Below are 24202 nucleotides of genomic sequence, written 5' to 3'. Positions count from 1 at the left end.
AATAAAGCATATTTTAGCAAAAGATTACTTAGAATGCTGAAATTGTCATAATTTGAACACTAAGAAATTTAAGCTTTCATTTGCTCTTTCATGTTTTTCACCTGTCCTTGAGAATTTTTCAGGGGAAGATATGTGTGGGGAGGGTTAGGAGTTGACTAAGTACAACTAGATAAATATTTTTCAAATTAAACTACTAAAAAGTATTATTACCCAGATAAAATTGTTAAATTCAATTCTACTAACTCAAAAATGATAAGAATAACCAAGACAATATAAAAAAAATTTTTTTTGTTTGTTTTTTAAATGTTTTTTTTATAAAATCATAGGCAGTGGGCTGGATTTGGCTTAGAAGTCCTAATTTGTCAGTCCCTAGAGTAGTGCTTCATGTTCATGAAACCATATAAAAAAGATAATGCAAATATTATCTCTATTTTATAGATAGGTTCAAATAACACAAACAAGATCACATAGACAGCATATGAGTGAGGATTTGAAACCAAGTGCTTTGATTCCAAAACCAAGCACTCTTTTCACTTATCACATGTTGCTGCAAAACAATAGCTTCAAATTAATTCTTTTAATTTTGTTACTTAGATTCACAATCCTGTTGAATCTCAAGTAACATCTGACATGAAATACAAATTTTAATGAAATCTTTTATTTGCCAAAAGTTTAAAGTTAATAGAAGTCTAATCCAAGTAACTTTAGACTGCTGTATCAATATTCTAATTCCTGAGCAAAATCATACTTGTTAAAACATTTTACTAAAAGTATGTACATACCTGTTACAATCTGCTCAATACAGGTTAAAGGGACATCATGTTCACCAAGGAGAAGATTTTTATAATGAAATTTCTGAAATTTAAAAAAAAAAAAAAATCACTATTTCTGCTTTAAAAGTTTTCAACCATACTAAGTTATATATCTATATTTAAACTCTAAAGGAAGGTTTTTATGTCTCTTTTAAATAAAAAACAAGGAAAACAAAAAAATAAAAAGTATGCAGCCAAGGTAAAAATTTTACGATAGTCTAGGATAAATCCTACCTATCATGATTTCTTGATCAGATTTAATAAATATATATGGAGTGGGGATGGGATTGGGGGGGAGGTCAATGAGTCACCAGAATGTGTGCAAAGGGGGAAAGTGCAATATTACTGACTTTGCTGCCTTCTTTAAAAATTTTTGCTGTTGTTCAGTTATTTTAGTCATACCCAACTCCTTCATGACCCTGTTTTTGGGGGTTTTCTTAGCAAAGATACTGCAGTGGTTTGCCATTTCCTGTTCCAGATCATTTTGCAAATTAAGAAATTGAGGCAAAATGGGTTAAGTATCTTGCTCAGGTTTAAAAAGCTAGTGTTTGAGGCTAGATTTGAACATAGGTCTTTCTGACTTTAGGCTTCACTGCACCAGCTGCTGAAAGTCTGGGGAAAGCAATTGTACTTACATGCTATATTCTAGGGATAGTTCTGTAAGAAGCTATAATCAAATTAAAGTGAAGTTAGGAATCTAATTCACTATACATATAAATACTTATACCTATAGCTTATAGGGGAAAGTATTTAGCTCTACCACTAAAGCTATTCCTATTTCAATGAAGGTCTATGAGGAATTTTTAATGTCATTTAATAGTTGTGGAAAATAATAATTGTGGAAAATTACTTTTTATGAGCCAAAAGCTTATTAAAGAATTGTTCATTCAGTTTTTTAAAATGTCATTCAATAAACTATATTTTATTTATTCAGTTGTTCATTAGCATTTTAATTATTTTTCAAACTCAACAATTCACTTATGAAGAATTCAAATTATTATCAATAGGGCAAATTTAGAAAATATTCTCCCCGATTTGTGGTTATAGATTTGAGTTAATCCATCTAAATACCAATGACCAAAGTTAAGGATGTGGATAAAATGGCCATATGGATTAGAAAAGTATTTATTTAAATGCTTATTGGGTGCTAAGTGTTATATTAAGAATAAGGAATATAAAAAAAGATAAAATACAAGAATTCTGGCCTTGAATAGATTCCTACAACCTATAAATGCTTATCTAGGAAATCTGATAATAAGGAGAAATTCTAAATCAAAAGAGGAAATTTAATTTCTTTTCATGCAAAAAAATTTGCAGTATTTTGATATTTCATATCAAAAAGTTTAGATGGTGAAAAAATTTATACAATATTATCTGATATGGTTAAAAGACATAAAATGAATAAATGTTTAACACGTAAGAAACAAACCTGAAATGGCATTGGATCATCTGTAATAAATGAAATTTTGAAATTACTGCATATCAGCTTTCCCCATAGATCATACTGACTTGTGTCTGTTGCAATGCATTTCCTCACAAAATTGACTTCATTTACAACTATTTCTCCTTCAAAAAAAAGAAAAAAAAGTTAAATACTTACATTTATAAACTTATTACACACACTAAAACATTAATATTAGGTAGCATTACTGTAGTCTGTCTAATATGTTATATCTTCAGTATCATCAAAGTTTAAGACAAAGAATGAAATGCATGCAAAAACACCCCCCTGCAGAAGTCTACAGTATAAATATGATAGGGAATACCTGGTATTTCAAGTTCCGGGTCTTTTAAGTTAGGGAACTGATTGACCTGAGAGCCCAAGATATATTAATATGTCAGCAGATATATATTAGTCAAGAACAGGTCACAAATTCCTCTTCATTTCAAAAATTAATAAACCTTCTCCACTCTTTTCTCTTCTACTCCTCAGTCAGATAATGCCAATCCCAACCCTTTTGTAGGTACCCAGTGTTTTGTAGTTTGTAGTCTGCTCCCTTGTCCTCTCTTCCTCTTCTTTATGTTTGATATATCCCTATCCACCGGTTCCTTTCTTCCTATCTATGTGCTAAAGTCTTACCCATACTTTAAAAAACAAAACATAAAAAAAAAAAAACAACCTTTTTCTAGACCTTACCATCCATCTCTTTTCCTATCTCAGCCAAATACTAACAAAAGGTATCTGCACTCATTACTTCTACTTCCCCTTCTTTTATGTACTCCTCCTAACCAACTCTAATCTATTTTCCTAATCCATTGCTCAAATGAAAATGTTCTCTTCAAAGTGACCAATGATGTCTTATAAATCCATTGGACATTTTTTAAATGTTCTATCCTTCTTGAATAGTCTATAGTACCTGACACTGTTAACCATTCTCTCTCCTCTGTATGTTTTCAAGATTGATCTCTTGGTTCTCTTCCTATCTATCTGGCTACACCTCAATCCTCCTAACTGACTTATCAACATACTTCCTAAATACCGTGCACCTCACACCTTCTTTTCTATATATACTTTTCTCACTTAGGGACCTCTGAAGTTCTCATAGACTTAAATTATCCCAACACAGTCAACTCTTAAACCTATATCTCCCTATTACCAATCTCTCTCCCCAGTCAATTCTATTATCATCTGAAACAACAAATCTAAAATAGAACATGGATTTTCTCACAAATCCAATTTCTATCAAGGGCAACAAAATACTTCTAGTTTTTCAAGTACTTAACTTTGAATATCACTTAACTCCTTAATTTCTGTTACTTCACACAGAAAATCAATAGCCAAAGCTTGTCATTTCAACCTCTTCGGTATTTTTTCCATCCATGGTCTTCTTACCATTCCACAAGCACTATCTTAAGAGTTCATTAAATTATATGACTTCCTATTGCTTCTAGAACAAAACAAAGATATCTATACAGCTTTTAAGGACCTTCACAACCTGGTCTTGACTTTCCAGTTACAATATATATTACTCCCCATCCTCACATTATATGGTCCAGTCAAACTAACTCTGATTATTAATAATTAAAAAGCTATAGGCTTTTAATAAGTGAATGTCAATTCTGCTTTTGATTTATTGCTTAATTTTGATTCTTGGTAATGCCTAGTGAGGATTCTCTTGGGAATTTTACTCCTCAAGACCAAATTTTCAGATGATATGATGGTATACTTAGAAAACCCCAGAGATTCTAATAAAAAGTTATTAGAAATGATTCACAACTTTAGCAAAGTTGCTGGATAAAAAAATAAATCAGTGCTCTTGGATAGGCCGAGTGAATATAATAAAGATGACAATATTCCCCAAACTAATCTATTTATTTAGCGCTATACCAATCAGACTCCCAAGAAACTATTTTAATGACCTAGAAAAAATAACAACAAAATTCATATAGAAGAATAAAAGGTCCAGAATTTCAAGGGAACTAATGAAAAAAAAAAAGTCAGATGAAGGTGGTCTAGGTGTACTTGATCTAAAGCTATATTATATAGCAGCAGTCATCAAAACCATTTGGTATTGGCTAAGAAATAGACCAGTCGATCAGTAGAACAGATTAGGTACAAAGGACAAAAAAGGGTACATCTATAGCAATCTAGTATTTGACAAACCCAAAGATACCAACATTTGGGGTAAAAATTCATTATTTGAAAAAAAAACTGTTGGGAAAACTGTAAATTAGTTTGGTAGAAATTAGATATGGACCCACACTTAACACCATATACCAAGATAAGATCAAAATGGGTCCATGATTTAGGCATAAAGAATGAGATCATAAATAGGTTAGAGGAACAGAGGATAGTCTACCTCTCAGACCTGTGGAGAAGGAATTTATGACCAGAGGAGAACTAGAGATCATTATTGATGACAAAATAGAAGATTTTGATTACATCAAACTAAAAAGTTTCTGTACAAACAATACTAAAGGCAAACAAGATTAGAAGGGAAGTAACAAATTGGGAAAATATTTTTACAGTTAAAGGTTCTGATAAAGGCCTCATTTCCAAAATATATAGAGAACTAACTCTAACTTATAAGAAATCAAACCATTCTCCAATTGATAAATGGTCAAAGGATATGAACAGACAATTCTCAGATGATGAAATTGAAACTATATCTACTCATATGAAAGAGTGTTCCAAATTACTACTGATCAGAGAAATGCAAATTAAGACAACTCTGAGATACCACTACACACCTGTCAGATTGGCTAAGATGACAGGAACAAATGATGATGAATGTTGGAGGGGCTGTGGGAAAACTGGGACACTAATACATTGTTGGTGGAGTTGTGAAAGAATCCAGCCATTCTGGAGAGCAATTTGGAACTATGCCCAAAAAGTTATCAAATTGTGCATACCCTTTGATCCAGCAGTGGTAGTACTGGGTTTATATCCCAAAGAAATACTAAAGTTGAGAAAGGAACCTGTATGTGCCAAAATGTTTGTGGCAGCTCTTTTTGTTGTAGCTAGAAACTGGAAGATGAATGGATGTCCATCAATTGGTGAATGGTTGGGTAAATTATGGTATATAAATGTAATGGAATATTATTGCTCTGTAAAAAATGACCAGCAGGATGAATTCAGAATGGTTTGTAGAGCTTTACATGAACTGATGCTGAGTGAAATGAGCAGAACCAGAAGATCACTAGACGCTTCAACAATACTGTATTGAAGATATATTCTGATGGAAGTGGATATCTTCAACATAAAGGAGATCCAACTCACTTCCAGTTGATCAATGATGGACAGAAACAACTACACCCAGAGAAGGAACACTGGGAAGTGAATGTAAACTGTTAGCACTATTGTCTATCTACCCAGGTTACTTATACCTTCAGAATCTAATACTTAATGTGCAACAAGAAAATTGGATTTACACACATATATTGCATCTAGGTTATACTGTAACACATGTAAAATGTATGGGATTGCCTGTCATCTAGGGGAGGATAATAGGGAGGGGAAAATTTGGAAAAATAAATACAAGGGATAATGCTTTAAAAAAATTACTCATGCATATATATTGTCAAAAAATTATAATTATAAAATTAATAAAAAAATTTTTAAAAGACCAAATTTTCAGTTTTGAGTACAGTAATAGAAAAACAGGTACAGTTTACACCTCCATACCCTGCACATCTTTAATTTTAAATTGATTGAAACTTTCATTTGAAGTCATGTTGGGAAAGCAACAAATTGTACATCATCTTTCTAAATATTAGTAGCTGAGGGTATTTAAATAAATTAGCTTTTAATTTTCCCCAGAACACCACATTGTTTATTTTCTCAAAATTAAAAATGTATCCATTATATAATGTACAGCACAAGGGAATATAAAATTTCCATCTGGATTTAATTCACAACAAGATTTAGCAATTATTCACTAAAGGAAACATCATTTAAAAATAGCTAAAACAAAAATTTCAATGTCAAATTTTCAATAATTTACTACACACACACACATGCATATATGTCAACCTTCAACTTTAAAATTCTAAAACAACATTCAAAGCCATAATCACTATGCTAATATAATAGATCAAGCACAAGGCTAAGCATGGAAAAATATATTCAGATTTGAGCTTTGTCTGTCTTTGCATAAATCACTTTCTCTGAGCATCAATTTTCTTCTCTAAAATTAAAGCTGGACTAAATATTTATAGTCTATTCTTGATCTTTAAAAATCCATGAGTGCCACTGACTAGAGTGATTAGTTAATGGCTCCAGAATAAATGGCAGAAAATTGAAGCAGAGGTATAGGTTAATGTTTTATTATCATCATCAAAATAATTAATTGTACAAAAATGAATTTCTTATTTAATGTCCTTCAAATAAAAACAAATTGTTGCATAATATGAATAACATGATTTGCCAACTGAAAACAAACTTTTGGTTGTTTAAAAATCTTGTATGCCTGCTAAAAGTGTTAAACCTGCAATATTAAGCCCTTTACTCAGTAATAAATTTGGAAGAGATAAGTAAAGAAAAACTGGAGAAGATAATTGAAGTTATATTAGCATCCTGTTACTGACTTTGAAATATAACACAAAGATATCAAACTACTATTTTTGTAAAAAGTTAGCAAACTTTAGTCAACTTGCAGAACAAATTTACATGTAAGAACTGGCAATTGTCCTATGCTAAGACCAATGATAAAGAGATCAAAATAAAGATCTCATATCCCTGCAAAAAAGAAAAGTCAAAGTCTGTCCCATGCTGTTTCCATGACACCATCTGTCCATTTCATTTTCTGCTATCCTTTTGTCTCTAATATTTACTAACATCAGGATCTTTTTTCAATGAGTCCCCATCTTCTCATGTGGCCAAAGTATTTAAGCTTCAGTTTCAGGATTTGTCCTTGCAGTGAATAGCTTGAATTAATTTCTTTAAATACTGACTGATTTGATCTCCTTTGAGAATCCAACAGATTCTCAAAATTTCTTTCTAGTGCAACAATTCAAAAGCATTAATTTTTATGCTCAGTCTTTCTTATTATAATCCAATTCACACAGCCATTGCTACTGGAAAAATTATACAGATCTTTATCCACAAGGTGATGTCTGGCTTTTTGTTTGTTGGGGTTTTTTTGGTAGGCAATCCAGACTTGCCATAGCTTTTCTTCCAAGAAAGAAGCATCTTTTAATTCATGGCTGCAGCAGTCACTGTCTTCAGCAATCTTTGAGCCCAATCCTGATACAGTTTCCTTTTCTTCTCCCTCTAGTTACTAGTAGAGTTAAGACTAATTGCCAAAATTTTAGTAATTATTGTTTTAATGTTAAGCTTCAAGCCAGTTTTACACTCTCTTCTTTCTGCAGAGTCAAAGGCTTTAATGTAATCAATGAAGCAGAAGTAGGTACATGTTTTTCTAAAACTCCCTTGCTTTCTCATTAAGAGAATGCTAACAATTTGGTTTCTATTTTCTCTGTCTCTTAGAAAACCAGGGCTGATTTTCTGGTAATTTTTGGTTCATATATTGCTGAAACCTACCTACCTTGCAGAATCTTAAGCATAATGTTGTTGGTATGTGAAATGAGCACAATTGTTGGGTAATTTAAACATTACTAGGCATTGCCCTTTTTTAGAACTGACACGTAAACTGATCTTTTCCAATCTGGTAGCCACAGCTGAGTTTTCCAAATCTGCTGAACTTTAACAGCACCATCTTTTTAGGATTCTAAATACAATCGCTCAGCTACAATTCTGTCACCTCCAGGACTTACAGTTAGCAATGCTTTCTAAGGCCTTTTCTTTGTAAGCTCAGCACTTAGTTTAAGGTCTGCCATAAAAATAGGCACTTAATAAAAATGTTCATTGACTAATGATGATGCAAAAATTAATGTTCAAAGGGCAAAGATCAAAATTGAAATTTAAGCCCTAAATTCAACATGGTTGAATAACTTTCAAGTTATCGAATAACTGCTAAAAAAAAAAAAAAAAAAAGAAAAGAAAATCAATGCAATAAAGCTCATGCCCCTCTTAGAGGCTATTTTTTTTTCCTTTAAATTTTTTTTCATTGATTTAAAAAAAAAAAAAAAATCACCAAAAATTTCAATTTCCTCCTTCTTCTTCCCTGAGTCATACTATTTGATAAATATTAAAAAAAAAAAAAAAAAAAAACACCAATAGAACCAATCAAGACATTTTTAAAAGTATGAAAATATGTGCAATATACCTTATATATGGACTTTTCATGTCTACTAAGGCATGAAAAGCAGGAGTGGAGGGTGAATTATGTCTCTTTGGAGGACTGTGATGGTTTTTTGATTGATGAACATTTACATTACTGTAATCATTGTGATTATTGTTTTCTTGGCTGTGCTTACTTCATTTACTCTGTAACAGTTTATATGAATTTTTCTATGCTTCTCTATATTCTCATGGTCATGATTTCCCATAGCACAATTAATTCCATTATATTTAAGTAGCACAATTTGTTTAGTCATTGCTTAATCAATGGGGATCCATTTTTGTTTCCTATTCTTTACCATAAAAGATATTACTTTAAATATTTTAGTGCATACAGGGACTTTCTTCTCCATGGTTTCTTTGGCATATATGTCTACTAGTAGAATCAACAGGCCAAAAGGGTATGGCCATTTAAGTAATTTTTCTTTGCATCTTATTGATTCTCTCAAAAATTCTCTTTAAAGGGAGCTTAGAAGCCAGCCAACTCTTCATTTCCTACTAATAGCATTGCTTGGTTTTGACTCCAATGTCATCATGACTCCCTCCATGCCAGGTAACCCTCCCCACTTTTTTTCTGATTAGATTGTTAGTACTTTGAAAGGGATTGTCTTTTTCTTATTTATATCCCTAGCACTTAGCAGAGTACCAGCACAGAGTAGGCACTTAAGTAATTCTAATATATTTCTCTTAGAGATTCTGAGCATTCTTTTATGTGATTAATAATTTGCTATATTATTCCCAATAAATTGTTTTCTCATCCACAAAGCATGTTAGCAGCACAGAAGGATGTGAGCTGAATAAAGGAGTAGGCAGAAGAGGGACACTGATAGATAGATATGAGCTCTATAAGAGCAGTAGGTAATTAAGTTTTCAGTGAAGGAGGAAACAAAAAAATATATAACTAAAAAAAAGACTGAGTGCTGGAACAGATAACCCTACAAATCCCAATCACCACTGAAATGAACAATATTTATAATAATCGACAAATCAATATTTATTATGTGTCTACTAAATGCCAGGCACTCTAAGCACTACAGATATAAATAACAAAACAATCTCTGTCTTCAAGGACCTTGCATTCTAATGTCAGAGAAACACGCACCTATGAGTAAATACAGAATATGTAGAAAATGAATAGAAGGCAATTTACAGAGGGCACTAGCATTCAGGGATGGAGAAAAGCTACCCATAGAAGGTGGTACCTGGTTAGAATTTTGACAGATTCCAAAAAGTAAAGGTGAAGAGATAGAATATTTTACAAGATAAGAGACAGCAAAGGGCTATGGTCTGAAGACTGAAAATGTTTAAGAATAAAAGAAATTAGAAAAGGATTAGACAGGACAGAGCTTTAAATGCAAGACAATGGAGTTTTTATTTCATCCAATGGAGTCACTGGAGTTTGGGGGAAGGAACATGGTGAAAGCAAATTAAAATGGGTAAAGATTTGAAGCAGGCTAACTAAATCAATGGACATTCCAAGAATCTAGATGGGGGCCTGAGATACAATGCTGCTGTGTAAGTTAAAGAAGGGAGACTTATGTGAGAGATTATTAAGGTGATGGAAATGACATGATTTGGCAACTGTATAAATGTGATGAGAGTTGGGAGTCAAACGTAACATGGAAATTGTAAATCTGTATGACTAGAAGGATACTGCACAAAAATTCAAAATAGTAATAGCTTTAAGGAGAAAAATGAACTCTTTGTTGGACATGTTGAGTTTGAAATGGCTTATAAAATACCAAGTTCAAAATATTCACTAGGTAGCTAACTCATGATGTAGCAATAGAGTTAAATCTGGGAGTCATTTGTATAGTCCTAAGTCAATCAAGAAGCAATTGTTAAGCACTTACTAAATGCCAAGCATTGTAACTTTGGGAGATACTTGCCTTCTGAAAACTTAACATTCTAATGGGGAAGATATGTAAAAAACAAGATATATATATAATACATATAATGTAAATTAAAGATACTCTTTGAGGGAAATGTATTACCAGCTGAAGGGACAAGGGAAAAACCTCCTGGAGTAGGTGTGATTTGACCTGAGGAAGGTCAATGGATAGAAGAAAGTCAGGGAAACTAATTCACACAGATGGGGGCAGGATATTCCAGGAGTTAGGGACATCTTGTGCCAAAGTATGAACATGGGGGATGGAGTGTTCAAAGAACTAAAAGCAGGTCATTGTTTTTGTGGAATACAGAATGAATACAGAATGAATGAAGATGAAGGAGGTATCAAAGAACTGAAAAAGTAGGAAGAAGCCATGTTATGAAGAGCTTTAAAAGTCCAATAAAGGAATTTCACTTGACTGTGGGTGTAATTATCAGATAGGTCAACATAACAATGTATTTGAAAAAGGGCCTCCATTTCCTTCAAGGATCAGCTCAAGTACTATTTACTCCATTAGGCCTTCTCTTTCCTCAAGTTAAGTAATTCTCTTCTTTGCTTCCATCACACACTTCTTCATACTAGGCTTATATGTATATAAATCATTTGCAAAAGACTATAACAGTATTTATTATATAGGTTTTCTTAAAATAAAAATTGATTGCTTTATCTTGAATCCTCCCTTATGCTCTATTTTGTACATAACAATGTTTTATTTTGTACTTAAATTTTGAAATAAATTAAATAGTTTTTTAAGTACACAACAAAGAACAAAAGATAACCTACAAGGAAGAAAAGAGAAGCAATATACCTCTGAAAACAATATGTAGTATTTATTATATAGGTTTTCTTGAAATGAAAATTTATTGTTTTTTATTAAATCCTCTTATATTCTGTTGTGACAATTTTTTTCTTTTGTATTTAAAGTTTAAAATAAGTTTTAAAATGAAAAAAAAAAAAGTAAACTCCTTGAGATCAGGGATTATATTGTTTTTTTCATATTTACATTCCCAGAACATAGCACATTTTTTTCCTACAAAGAAAGCACTTAATGTTAAACTTAATTCAAGATTCTGAGCCTGAGAATAGCGATGCACCTATATAACAAAGAGGCTAAGAGTGGGATTCTTTTTCTGAGAGTTTTTTTTGGGGGGAAGAGGAGTAGTTTTATTTATGCTGATATTGAGGAATAGTTTTATTTATGCAGATATCATTATTGAGATGATAGTGGAATATGTCAATGAAAATTTACAGTAGCCAGAATAACTGGCTTATAAAGCTCAAAGGAAAGTTCAGAACTGGAAATATTTAATTCGGAGTCATCAGCAAAAAAATTTGAGCTGAAACCATAAGAATGTATGTATTCTATCAGAAGACAAAAAGCGGAAGGAGAGAGGGAGGAAAGAAAATAAATATTGGAGTCCTAGAGAATGTCCTCACTGTGAAGTAAGGAATTGGTCAGAGGTATAGAGTAACTATCAAAAAAAAATTGTTTGAAGAGAAAAATAACTAATAGTGTCAACAATGTCCCCCAAAAAGGAGGATGAGTTACATCATAATAATACTCTAAATCTGATAAGTAAAATCAACTTTCAAGGTGACTAGCACATTTTTATATTATTATAGATGAAGAAATCTTATATGCCTCAATAAAATTTGGGGGGAACTAATATGATTGTTACAATGAAACAGTAAAAATCCAAGACATAATAATTCATCAGGTTAAATGACAATGTAATGGAAAATACTGAATTTCAAGTATTCAACTCAAGGTCACAAGTATCTATCTGAGCTAGAAAGCTGCTCTGCCATTAAACTGTGTAATCCAAGTAAATTCAAATTAACTTTTTTTGGGGTCTCAATTACCCTCATAAAATGAGAAAAATGGATTAAATTACTTTTAAAGTCCCTTGAAGTTATGAATTTATTATCCTATAAATCCCTTGGACCAGATATTCCTATTCAAGTAATCTTGCTTCTAATCATAATATGACTATTGTGCCACATAAAGGGAATGTTAACAATGACAACAAAACCTGCAGGAAAAACAAAAACAAAACAACCCTAAGCCTCTAATTCCTGCTCCACCTCTGAAAAGGGGGGGATTAAATAGATGGAAAGGCTTTTATTTTTACATACTCATGTTTTTCCTCAGCCTGAGCTTCTATTTTATAACTTGAGTACCACTTAAATATGGTCTTATTATCTCTCTAGTTTGCCTACTAAACTTTTACTAAAGTAAAGTGGTATGACTCAAATACTCAAGAGATCTGCAATTTTATCAATCTGGAAGCTCCCTCCAATAATACAGGTAGATCCAGGTCTTTCCATTATATACAATTCTTATACATAAGATTATTATCCTTGGGGTATAAATATATGCTTAGAATTAACAGCATCTGATATTCATATAGTACTTTAAGCTTTACAAAGCATTGTATATACATTACACCTCATTTTAATCTTCATTTTAAATCTTTCTGTTATCTTTAAGAATTCTAAGAGGTAAGTACTCAATACTCACAATGATCTATTATTTCATACCTAAGGATACTTCCTACCCAAAATGCAGAAAACATAAATGATAACCCCACACATTCCCTTTCTTAAGTTTACCACAAGGGATAATCCATTATGCCAGGGATCTTTCTCACCTTCTCTAGACAAAACTCAAGGATGCCAGATATAAGTACTACAGAGAAGGAAACGACTTAAAAGACACTAAGTGACTTACTTGTAGTCATAAAGCTAATAAGTGTCAGGGCTGAAAATTGAACCTCAGCCTCTCTAACAGCAAATCTAGTACTTTTTCTACTATACCAGGTGACTTCTAAAATACTTTGTGTATTTCATAGTCTTAATTTTTAAAAAAAAGGGACATTGGTTATCCTAGGGTGATTCATCATGTATGGAAATATTCAGCTGCATTTAATTTAAACATTTCTATTTCCTATTATATTTATTCATTTGGTTAAAAAGTACTTTTCCTCCCAAAATGACATGATGCTTTAAAACCATTCTAGGTTTTAATATTTTACTTAATAAATAAAAAATGTTTTTCAAATGAAATATTTTAAAATGATGAAGAGACATATAAAAGTACAAAATAAATGTCATGTTTGTTTTTTAATATTCTGTTTAAGACTGGTATAAAATAAGAATTAGAAGCATTTTGCATAAATGTTTGCTTTTTAATATTCTGTTTAAGACTGGTATAAAATAAGAATTAGAAGCATTTTGCATAAATATGCTATTAACTATTCTAAAATGGTTTCTTAAAAATTCCAAAGGATATTTACAATAATTTCCATTTAAAAGCAACTTGCCTTAGCCAGGAATCCAGTTACCCCTGATAATGAACTCCCCTAGATTTACTAAAGACTTGGAATAAGATATTACTTTAATGAAATATATTCAATTTCAACCACACAACCAAATACAATTTCTCAAAATACCTTCCAGGAGGGAAAACAGGTGTAGAAGGCAGATTGCTGCCAGAGGAAGGTTAAAAATTGGTGGGAGAGAAAAAGGGTAAAGAAGGAGAATTCATATTTAGAAATATGTATATAAAAGTGTTTCTTTATACATACAAGTTTTTTTAAATTAAAAAAATATATATATATAGGGTTTTTTTTTTTAATTAAAAAATCTGTCAATCCAATATATAATCTTTTTTTAACCTGGTATTTAATGCTTATTTTTAGAGTCGATTCAATCAAAGACATTTCCCATTTTAAAACTGATTTTTGAAAATGTTTGCCAAAATTGACTATATTATAGTTAGTATCAGAATTGAGAGACCCTCTCAGATCCATTGAGTCCAATTTGTTCCTTGAGTTCTCCTCAATAACATCATTAGAGTGATTATATAAACTGCTTAAGGACCTTGGGTCATAAAAAGCTCAACCCAACCACACCTATAAGGAGCAGCCCCCTTCTCTCCTTATTTTAACTATTCCAATTCAGTTCAACTTAGTTCCACCATTAGTTAAGTGACTACTACATGTGAGGTTTGAGGCTGAGATATAAAGGTAGAAATGTCAGTCCTTGTCCTCAAGAAACTTTCATGCCACTGGGAGAAATACTGTGCTATGTATGCACTATGCCACATTCAATCACACAAATATTTATTAAGCAATTTGCTAATCACTGGAGATAGACAAACAACACTGTCCCTATTTTAGAGTTTAGCTTATTTTAGGGACAAAACATACACATTAGTAAATACAAAACAAATTTAAAATAATGAAAAGTAATTTCAAGAGGAATATTTTAATAATTGAAGGAATGACAGAAATTATACCTCAATTGTGTCTTGAAGGAAACTAGGGACTCTAAGAAGATGGGAGACATTTCACAAATGGGGAACCAATGGGACAAAATTCCAGAATAAAGAAAGCTAGGATAATACATAAAGGGAACAGCTGGTAGCCCATGTGACTAGACTGTATAATGTGTGAAGGACAGTAATACTAAATAAGACCGTTAACAAAGGAGAGACCTATGGTGGAGTTCCCAGGATAGTTATATAAATAACCCATTCTAAATCTGTTTCTGGGGCCTTTACCTCAACTTCCTCTCCCTCAACACAAAACATGACAACAGAGAAACAGAACTCTACTTTAGATTCTAAAAGTAGTGAAGTTTCTAGCAATCTACCTGCATGACATTGGGCAAATCACCTAAGTTGGTGGTAATTCATTTTCCTTATCTGAAAAGTGAAAAGGTTGAACCAATTGGACTGTGAGATCACTTCCAGTTCTAGATCTATGATCCTATGGTCCTATCGTCATCCAGGCTATTTTACTGCCAACCCAAGGTTGGGGCTTGACAAAACATGACGAGATATGAGAAGGCAGCAAGGAATGCCAGTACAGAGAATAATACAGAATAAAAACTGATTTAAAAAAAGATCAAGATGGGGGAGGAAGGCAGCCAATGCAACAGTGACCACCTGAGAAAGAACTTAACAGTAGAATCATTAGAAGGATAAAGAATAGGATTGGGATTGTAAAATAAAGGGAAAAGATGGAATGCTAAATGATTATGACCAGATAAGTTCAGAGTTCATAAACATCAAAGTTGAAGATTATGGTAAGAGCAAAGGTATGATCATTTCTCTAACTGAGGTGTAGAGAACAGGTTATGGTAACTGATGGACTGAGGAAAAAAAAAAAGCAATTTGTATGTTGAATTCTCCCAATATGAGACTTTGTTAAGTGCTTTGATAAAATCCAGATGTATGTCTAATTTATGTTACCCTGGCAAAAAAGAAATTAATTTAGAATAATATTTATTATTCTTCATAAACTTATACAGCTAATATGACAGTGATTAGATCTTTCTTTTCTTTTGTCCAGGCAACTGGAGTTAAGTGACTTACCCAGGGTTACACAGCTAGTGTCAAGTCCCTGAAGCTGGATTTTTAACTCAGATCCAACTGGCTGATGTTCTGTCCACAGTGCCACCAAAAGTCACCCTTTAATGACTATTCTAAAATTCTGTCAGGTATAAAAGTTAAACTCATGGGTTTCTAATTTGAAGAAACTATTTTCTTCTAATTTCTGAAAATTATGAATATAGCATTAGAAAGCTCCCTGACTTTAGTACCACAGAGGCAAGTCCCAAAACCTGCTCTGTAAATACTACCTGTATTATAGTGACCTGAGCAAATCCTTCACTTCTCTCGGTCTCAATTTCCTCTATAATATAATATGACTGAATGAGATGATTTCTAACATGCCTGTCTCCAGGCACATGACAACTCTCATTCCCTATGATTTCTCCCCAATCACTGATAGCAGTTCAGTGGTCATATCTGCAAATAGTTTTCACACCCCAGGATATAATTCATCAAAGCTAGGTGACTATTATTCCTTTAAAGCAGCTAGGTTTTCTTATCATCTACTCATTATCTTAGATTTTACCTTCCTGTTATTCGCTTTTGTTTTTGTCAACTTCCCACTATGCACAGAAAACAAATATAACAAAACAGACTCTTTGCTTAAAGTTTCTCTTAGTTACAAGAGAAGGTTCAGGGAGTGTGGTATAGGATATGTATTTCATATAAAAAAGGCATCTATAAAATACAAAAACCAAAAATAAGCACGTAAAAATTTCAATTAAGTAATTCTACCATTTCTCTGTTTAACCTAACTTGTTTGTTATTTGTAAACAAGAATAAGATTGGCAGTATTTAACTCAATGGGTTACTGAGAAACTCAAATGAAGAATATGTTTAGTGCTTCATGCAAAGTGATATGTAAATACCAGTTATTCTTTTTTTGACCTATAAGATTTTTAATTTCAAATATTTTTAAAGGCTTACTGGAACAAGTAGGCCTTTTTTTTATTACCCATTTTTATTATCAATTATTTATTTAAATATTTCAGGATTGAACTGTGCAACTTCATGCCAAATATTTTGATCAAAATTATTCTTCAGCTTTAAAAAAAAATTCTTATCTTTGCTGACAATTTGGTTGTCTGGATGCAGGCAAGCTAATTCAGAAATGACTCAAATAGTCTTTCGTTTAAAATATAGGAAATTTCATTTCTTGTGATAATAATTGGTGCATACCTATTTTCTTCTCAAAGAAAATGTTCATGATATAAGCATCTCTTCTCTGTCCTTCCTGAATCATGGTCAAAAACCATATTAAAAAAATGCTAATCTAATAAGAGATATAGAAAACAAAACAATTTTTGAGGTTTTACTCCACACATCTCAAAATACCAAAATGGTTTCAGATGGAAATAGACAAAGTTGGATTTTTTTAAAATAAATCAATACACTGTTAATGAAGCTATGACTGATTCTAATACTTTTGGGAAAATAATTTAGAATTATGGGAGACAAGTTACTAAACTGTTCATACCCCTTGACCTGGTGATTGACTATAGGTGATATAACTCAAGGATGCCAATGGCAGAAAGACTTACAAATATCAAAATATTCATAGAAGCACTATACCTGGTAGCAAATAACTAGGCATTGATCGATTAGAGAATGGTTCAATAAATTGAGGCATACATATATGAAATTCTGTGCTATGAAAGTAGAAAGATAAGGAATTCAGAAAAACATGTTAAGACTTGTATGAAATAATATTGAGCAAAAATGGGATAAGCAATACAATATATATAATGACTATATAACAAATGAAAACAGTACTAAGTTTATATACAAAAAAGCATAAAGTACATACTTCTCTCAACAGATAAGTGTGAGAATATTGGTATGGAATGTTTTCATAGGCTGTCATATGTGATAAATGGGATCAGTGGAAGGGATGGTATGTCAGGTGTAAAAATATCAAGCATTAAAAAATTAATTAGCAAAGCACTTCTTTTAAAGGAGTTATACTTCAATGATAAAAGGTTAAAAACACTTGAATTTGTGGTTATTAGTTCCAAACTTAGTAAATGATTACTATACTTAGATGAATCTTTGATTTTATATTTTAATTCTTAAAGAGTTTGCTATTTAGGTACTGAAATTAGTTTAATGAACTAAATATTAAAGTCTATGCACACAATATAATACTAGGAAAGGTAGATGAGACATAGCATTTTCACCTTTCCTAGCATCAGTTTCTTCATCAGTAAAAAGAAAATTCACCTTGTCTCTCAGCAACCCTGCCTCTTTTCAGTTCAAATGCCCCTTCTACATAAGGCCTTTCTTTATACTTTCAGCCCAAAGAACTCCCTTGCCTCCAAGCAAATTCCTTTGAATACAGTGTCTACAGACACTTATTTGTAAATCTATTTCTCCTCTGGAGGAGGAAATCATTGAAAACTAGATTTATTTTAATCTTCTCTAACTTATTCCTCAACACAATATAGTGCCTGGTACATAGTAAGTACTTGATGCCTTTTAACTCAAAATATTATGATTCTTTTCAACAATTTCAACAATTAAGTTTTGTTTAGTTTTGTTTACAAGCTTATCTGCTGTCACAGGTGACTTGGCTGAGTTTTGATTTTTTTTTTTTTAATTTCTGGATTCAATAAAAGCCACCACCAGTTGCTAACAGTACTATTTGTTATTCAATATCTTTTAGAAAAAGGCTTTACAGTCTTGATTTTTTTAAGTGGCCCTGAAGTCTTATTGATGAAAACTGAGGGTGGAGAGCCAAGAAAGGAAAAGGAAAAACATAAAAGAGTCTTGTCTTAAGCAAGGATCTTGGTTTTATTCATTTCTGCATATCTTAAATTGCCTTGAAAATAGCAGATAGTCACTAAGTGTATGCTGAATGATAAATGAAGTTTTATTTTTTTTCAGAAAGTTAAAGCAAAAATACATATTAAAGAAGGGCTCTAGTTAGCACAGTTTAAATGAAAAACATTTTAAAATAAGTAAAAATATGTAATCATTAATAATGATGGGACAAATTATGAAAATATTTTTAAGAATCCAAATTTGAAATCTTTACTTCTTTGGACACAATCTAAAATATAGATAGCGCATTTGAAAGTAACACTGCTTCATATTTTTCCAGAAAAGTAATTATATAAAAAGTCTAAAGTAGCTATAAATGTGCTGAAATAGAGCATATATATCATAGTTTTCTTATAAGTTTACTCTGAGAAAAAAGTATCAGAGCGTAAATGAAAAACATTAACAAAAAAAGTATTTGTTGCTAAGTCTTTAAGTTTCATTTTGTTAGAAGATAACATGAACACTTTAGAAGAACTAAATAAATAATGTATATTCCAGTTGCATTTTAAGTTCTAAACATAATATCCTAGAAATTTGAATGTTTTATCCACTAAACAGTTTAAGATTCTTTCCTCAATACTATATGAAGCATCCAGCAAGTTTATCAGCAACCTAATTTAATAAAATGAACACCAGACCAGCAGTCAGAAGACCTGGATTCAATCACCATCTTGTGTGAAAATGAGCAAACTAACACTTTCTTCAGCTTTGTAAAAACAAACAAACAAACAAAAAATCAACACTATATATTTCCTCAAGTCCCTTGCTGCAAGAAATCCTAATTACTTTTAATGAAAACTAATGGAAGTTAAAATTTTATTACAAGCATAACTTTAATATGTTCTCTGGTAATCCATCACTTTAGATTGTCACCAATGCAAATAAAAGAAAAAAAGCACTGGATAGCTATTTCTAGATTTTTTTAAATGTCTTTTGTTGGATTTGGAGTCAAAGCTCTGCCCCTTACTATTTGGTCTCAGTTTGCTTATCTATAAAATAAGAAGTGATCTTTGCCAACTTCCTGTTCTAAGTCTTTATTCCTACTATCCGGATTCTGGATAAATTCTAGCAGCCCTAATATATAAGTGTATAAAAAATTAGAAAAAACAGGCACGACCTTTCTGTGACTAAGGAAGCCTCCTAGAGAAGCATCCATATGAAACGGCGTATCTGAACATTAGTTAAGGTCTGATTAATGTTTACCTGGCAAAAGCACTGGTTCCAGCTTTTTAATCTTGGGTTCAAAATTCCCCTTTTCTTCATCCTGAAATAAATTAGAGAAGCTTTAAATTTAAGAATTTCCTTTAATTTAAAGTTTTTTAGCCTAAGTTTCTTTTCTCATTTGGTATGAAAAATTTAAGTAAAATTTCCAAATCCATTAATTACTAACGCCTGAGGCTCATAAGTTGACAAACTCTTATTTCATCTTCCAGAGAATTCTAAGAGTTCTAACGAATTGTTTAGAATACTTTAACAACCACCTTTCACTCGAATTGGCTTCCCCTGTATTTAGTTTCAAACCCAGAAAAGGGAGTCCCTAAGCTTTACCAGTCTCCCAAAGGGGGAGGCGACACGCACCGAAAAAAAAGTTAAGGACCCTGCTAGAAAGAGGATCTAGAATCTGCTGGAAAACCTGCCCACGGCCTTCCTCCCCCGGGAACTACTCAAGTTGTTATTGTTATTTACCCTTACGGAGACAACCTTCGGCCCCGGGCAGCCGCAACAGGGCATCGGGAGAGCTAAACTAGGGCTGTCCCGTCAGAGAGCAGCGACGCGAGTGGGTTCGGAAGGAGTCGCAGCACCAACTTCCACTCTAGCGAAGGAGCAGCAGAATGGACGCCGACTGAGCTCGTTAAGGGGGCAGACGAGTTTTAAAAGTTTCCCCGGGACTGCCCGGGATTGGAGGGTGGAGGGGAGAAAGGAGAGAGGGAAACTTTCTCCGGTCCGGACTCGAACCTGAGTGGGGATGTTGGGCGCGAGGCTCCCACCACAGGAAGAAGTCTCCTCGTGGGGTGGCTCCGCGAGTGGGACGCGGGACTCGTGGGTGGCCGCCTTCCCCACCTGGGAGACGCGAAGCCTGAACTACCGACAAGTCCCGACCCTCTCTCCGCCCCACCCCCTTAGCCCCTCGAGAGCCCAACACTCCAAGGTGGGGGGAGGGCGCCCCCAGGGTCCTGGTCACACGAGGACGGGATCGGCGACGGGGGAGGGGGAGGGGAGGCTGTTTACCTGTGGCAGCGGCGCCGGCGGCAGGAGGTAAGACTTGAAGGTGGGTCGAGGCGGCTTGGAGAACATGGTGCCCCCCGCTGCTGCTTCCTTTCTTCCCACCCGTTCTCAGCGGGGATGGTGGGGGTGGCCCACCCCGATGGGGGCGGGGGGCAGCGGCGCAGGCAGGGCTGCCTTCCTTCTCCAGCCACGGCCACGGAGTTTCCCGGAGGAGTCGCCCAGGCCGTCTGGGTCTGCGGCCGCCCCCCCCCCCCCCCCACAGGGCGGGCGGAGACAGGAGTGCCCGGAGCGGGGAAGAGGAGGAGGAGCCGTGGGGGCCGAGCCAGGAGTGACGCAGCCCCTTGAGTTCCCAACCCCCGGAAGGGACCTCCCCGCCTCCGCCCCCGCCCCACCCCGCGGGAGGGGTGTTTTGGCGGGGGAAGAGAGTGGAGAGCGGAGGTAAAGGTGGAGGTGTGTGGATGGGCGCGCACGCGTGCGCGTGCACCGCTTCTCAGGGAACGAGGCACGCGACTTTGCAGCCCTTTGCCCCAGTGCGCGCGGAGTCTCGGTCGGGCTGCCGGGGCGCCCCCTGGGGCGCGGGGAACGGCGGCCATGTTGAGCAAATAGACCCGGGGAGCTGGCTTCTACGGCGGCACACTGGGGCCAAACGGCCCAGCTGCCCGGGAGGTCTCCGGGAGCTGTCGGCCCTCGGTCCGTGCTGCCTCCCTTCAGTCTCTTGGACAGCTCCCTCCACTCATGCCTGTTAGTCATCAGACTTCAGGGATTCATTATTTCCATAGGAGGCCTGAGAGCCCCGATTCCCTCGTGGGGTTCCCGGGGAGCTGGAGGAGGACCGTCACTTTCTGTTCCGAGGGCGGGGAGGTGGGGCCGGGGCCGGGCCAGAGCAAGGCTGCCCTCGCTGGTCAGCACCAGTTCTCTTTAAAGGATAAATCATCCTTCCGAGCGCTGGCCGGCCTTGACAGACTTCAGAACACGGGCCTTGCAGGTGAAGGCAACCAGCGTTTGTTCCCACAGGGACATGCTTCTGTGTTTGACGCCATTGCCTAGGGCATTTAAAATCTGGCGGCACTTCTCCCACACAGCTAAACAGATGTCCTACCAGTGTTTCAAAATAAACACACTTTTACCTATATAGCTGTTAGTTTGGAGCTGCTTGGGGTGTATGCAAACTTAAAAACTGAATCGGCCGGTATTGTATTGTGTCAGACTCTTTATTATAATCATCCAATAAGTCTAAGTCACTTGTTAGTTCTCATTCTTTCCGACAAATGTGTGAAAACTACTTTTCCTATAAGTTCCTCCAGAACAAGGATTGTTCTTCTTGCATTGACCATGATCATCACATTCTATCCTACATTTCCCAGTTTTTCAATGGGACATTGAAATTCCATTGCTGGAATGCTCTCCTTCATCCCCCTGAAGTCTCTGCCTTCTTTGAAGACTTATCTCAGTACTGTCTTGGGTAGTTTCTATCTGAAAGTTATCTTGTAACTTTTGTCTGTCACATGTGTGTGCACACATCTGTATGCATGTAAAGACAGACACACACAGACTGAGACTAGTTTCATTTGTATTTGTACCTTCAAACCTTCACAGAATGCCTGGGAAAAAGCAGTATTTAATTAAGCCATGTCGCTTGAGGAGTTAGCATTCTGTCTTACCCATTCCTCTTACCCATTTTTTGGACTGATTTCTTTGGTGTTAAATACCTCATGATGAGGAAACTCCAACGACCCATGCAGTGTGGTAACTATGAGTGATAAGGTTTTTTACCCAAGCTCACAATATGTGACCTAGGGTAGAACTGGAATCAAGTTTATCCTCACAAGATATTCTTACAGGTGCTCAATAAGTAAATAGTTAAAAATTCGAATTTCATGATTGATTGATTCAGTTTCTTCTCTTATTTCACTTACTGTTCATTTCTTTTGCTGATCCTTTTATTTTCTTCTTCTTTCCCCTAAATATGGGCATCATCCAAAGTCACTCTTTGGACCCCTGCTTTCTCTCTCAAAACATTTTTTTTTCATGAGTTTATCTAGCACTTTTATATTGATTATTCCCAAATCTCTATCTTTATTTGACCTCTCACCCAAGTTCCAGTCCAGACTAGTTCTGGGACTAGTAACCTATCCAGATGTCTGCCAAAGAAATGACTACATATTTTCTCAATAAAAAAAAAAAAAAATCAGTAAAAATTCTTGAGAAGCCTAAGGGAGAAGATAACTAGAGTATAATGAAGCACTTGAAGAGATAGTGGGAAAATATGGTTTATATTATAGATGTGTACAGCATATCCACTGTTCTGGGTTGTGAATCTTATATTGTTGTGACTGATAAATGGTTTTAAATTTGTGCTATGTTATGAGAATGCTGTTTGTAAAGAAGAATCCTCTAATCACTCTTAGAAACTAATACTAATTACAAATACAACTCATTGCCAACAATGTCCAAAGGTAGGAACTGAGAAATAGAATGAAAACAAGAAGGAAAAGAAAGTACAGTGCTAAATTGTGAATTAATGAAAATTGTTAAACTCAAAGTTAGTGTTTTATCCTAGAAGCTTACAAAGTATACTTAAGTACTATAGCTAATTCAATTTAATAAGCACATAAGCTAAACATAAAGCACTGAGCTAGAATTTGGGTACATTTTGAAAGCATATGATGTAATAACTAATCTTTGGAGGTGAGATTCTTGTTTTGCAAGTTAAGAATGCCTATGGGGGAAAAAAAAGAATGCTTAAGTAAATACTTATTTGTGTTGTTTAATTTAAAGATAGGCTTCTTAACATTGTTTGTGTTTTACACTGTTGGAGAGTCTGGTGAAATTTATGGACCTCTATTTGCCTTTATGTTTTTCTATGCATAAAATTAAATAGGGATTATAGATGAAACTAATTGTATTTAAATAAATTTTCAAAGTATTTTCAAAACAAGTTCCTAGACAATGGGTTAAGAACCTTAAGTTTAGAGTGATTAAATCAGTGCAAAGTAAGTAGAAAGAGTTCTGATATTCAAAGTCCCAGACTAAGCAAGATTGTGCTCCCAAATGGTAGAATTGGGTTCTTTATAAGACACGTTTAACTCTGACAAACCACTGAAGGAATTAATTTTGTGTATGTCTCTACCAATTTGTGGAATTTAAATTTGCAAAACATATTATATTAGAGTTTTCATTTCTAACTCTGAAGTTAGTAATATGAAGGAAGTCCCATTCTTTCCTAGTTGCTTGACATAAATGTTTTTCTGGAAAAGAGGAGTACCTGGCTATTTATGGTTGGTTGATCTAAGCAACTGGTTGTTTCATGGGAACTGGTGATGGAAACTGACCAATTTCCTCTGTGACTAGCAACTGCCTATTCCTATCACTTA

The 24202-nt window shown here is 34.4% G+C and overlaps 1 protein-coding gene across 2 annotated transcripts in view; it reads right to left on the bottom strand.

The window, feature by feature from the left end:
* The window catches only part of MTMR10 (myotubularin related protein 10), a 59405-nt gene extending 38200 nt beyond the window's left edge, over positions 1-21205 (bottom strand). Inside the window, exons 1-4 of one of the 2 annotated variants that reach the window (XM_074294965.1) lie at positions 20832-21205; positions 19806-19866; positions 2242-2378; positions 783-855 (exon numbers count right to left, since the gene is read on the bottom strand). In XM_074294965.1, coding sequence (XP_074151066.1) covers positions 783-855; positions 2242-2378; positions 19806-19866; positions 20832-20897 — 337 coding nt within the window. In that variant the 5' untranslated portion in view covers positions 20898-21205. Of the gene's footprint in view, positions 1-782; positions 856-2241; positions 2379-19805; positions 19867-20288; positions 20349-20831 lie in introns of those variants that run through there. The other variant, XM_074294966.1, reaches the window with a different exon arrangement.
* Positions 21206-24202: the final 2997 nt, after the last annotated feature.

This window comes from Sminthopsis crassicaudata, chromosome 2 (genome assembly GCF_048593235.1).
Source record: "Sminthopsis crassicaudata isolate SCR6 chromosome 2, ASM4859323v1, whole genome shotgun sequence".
Lineage (NCBI taxonomy): Eukaryota > Metazoa > Chordata > Mammalia > Dasyuromorphia > Dasyuridae > Sminthopsis > Sminthopsis crassicaudata.
This window is presented reverse-complemented; position numbering and strand designations above follow the sequence as displayed.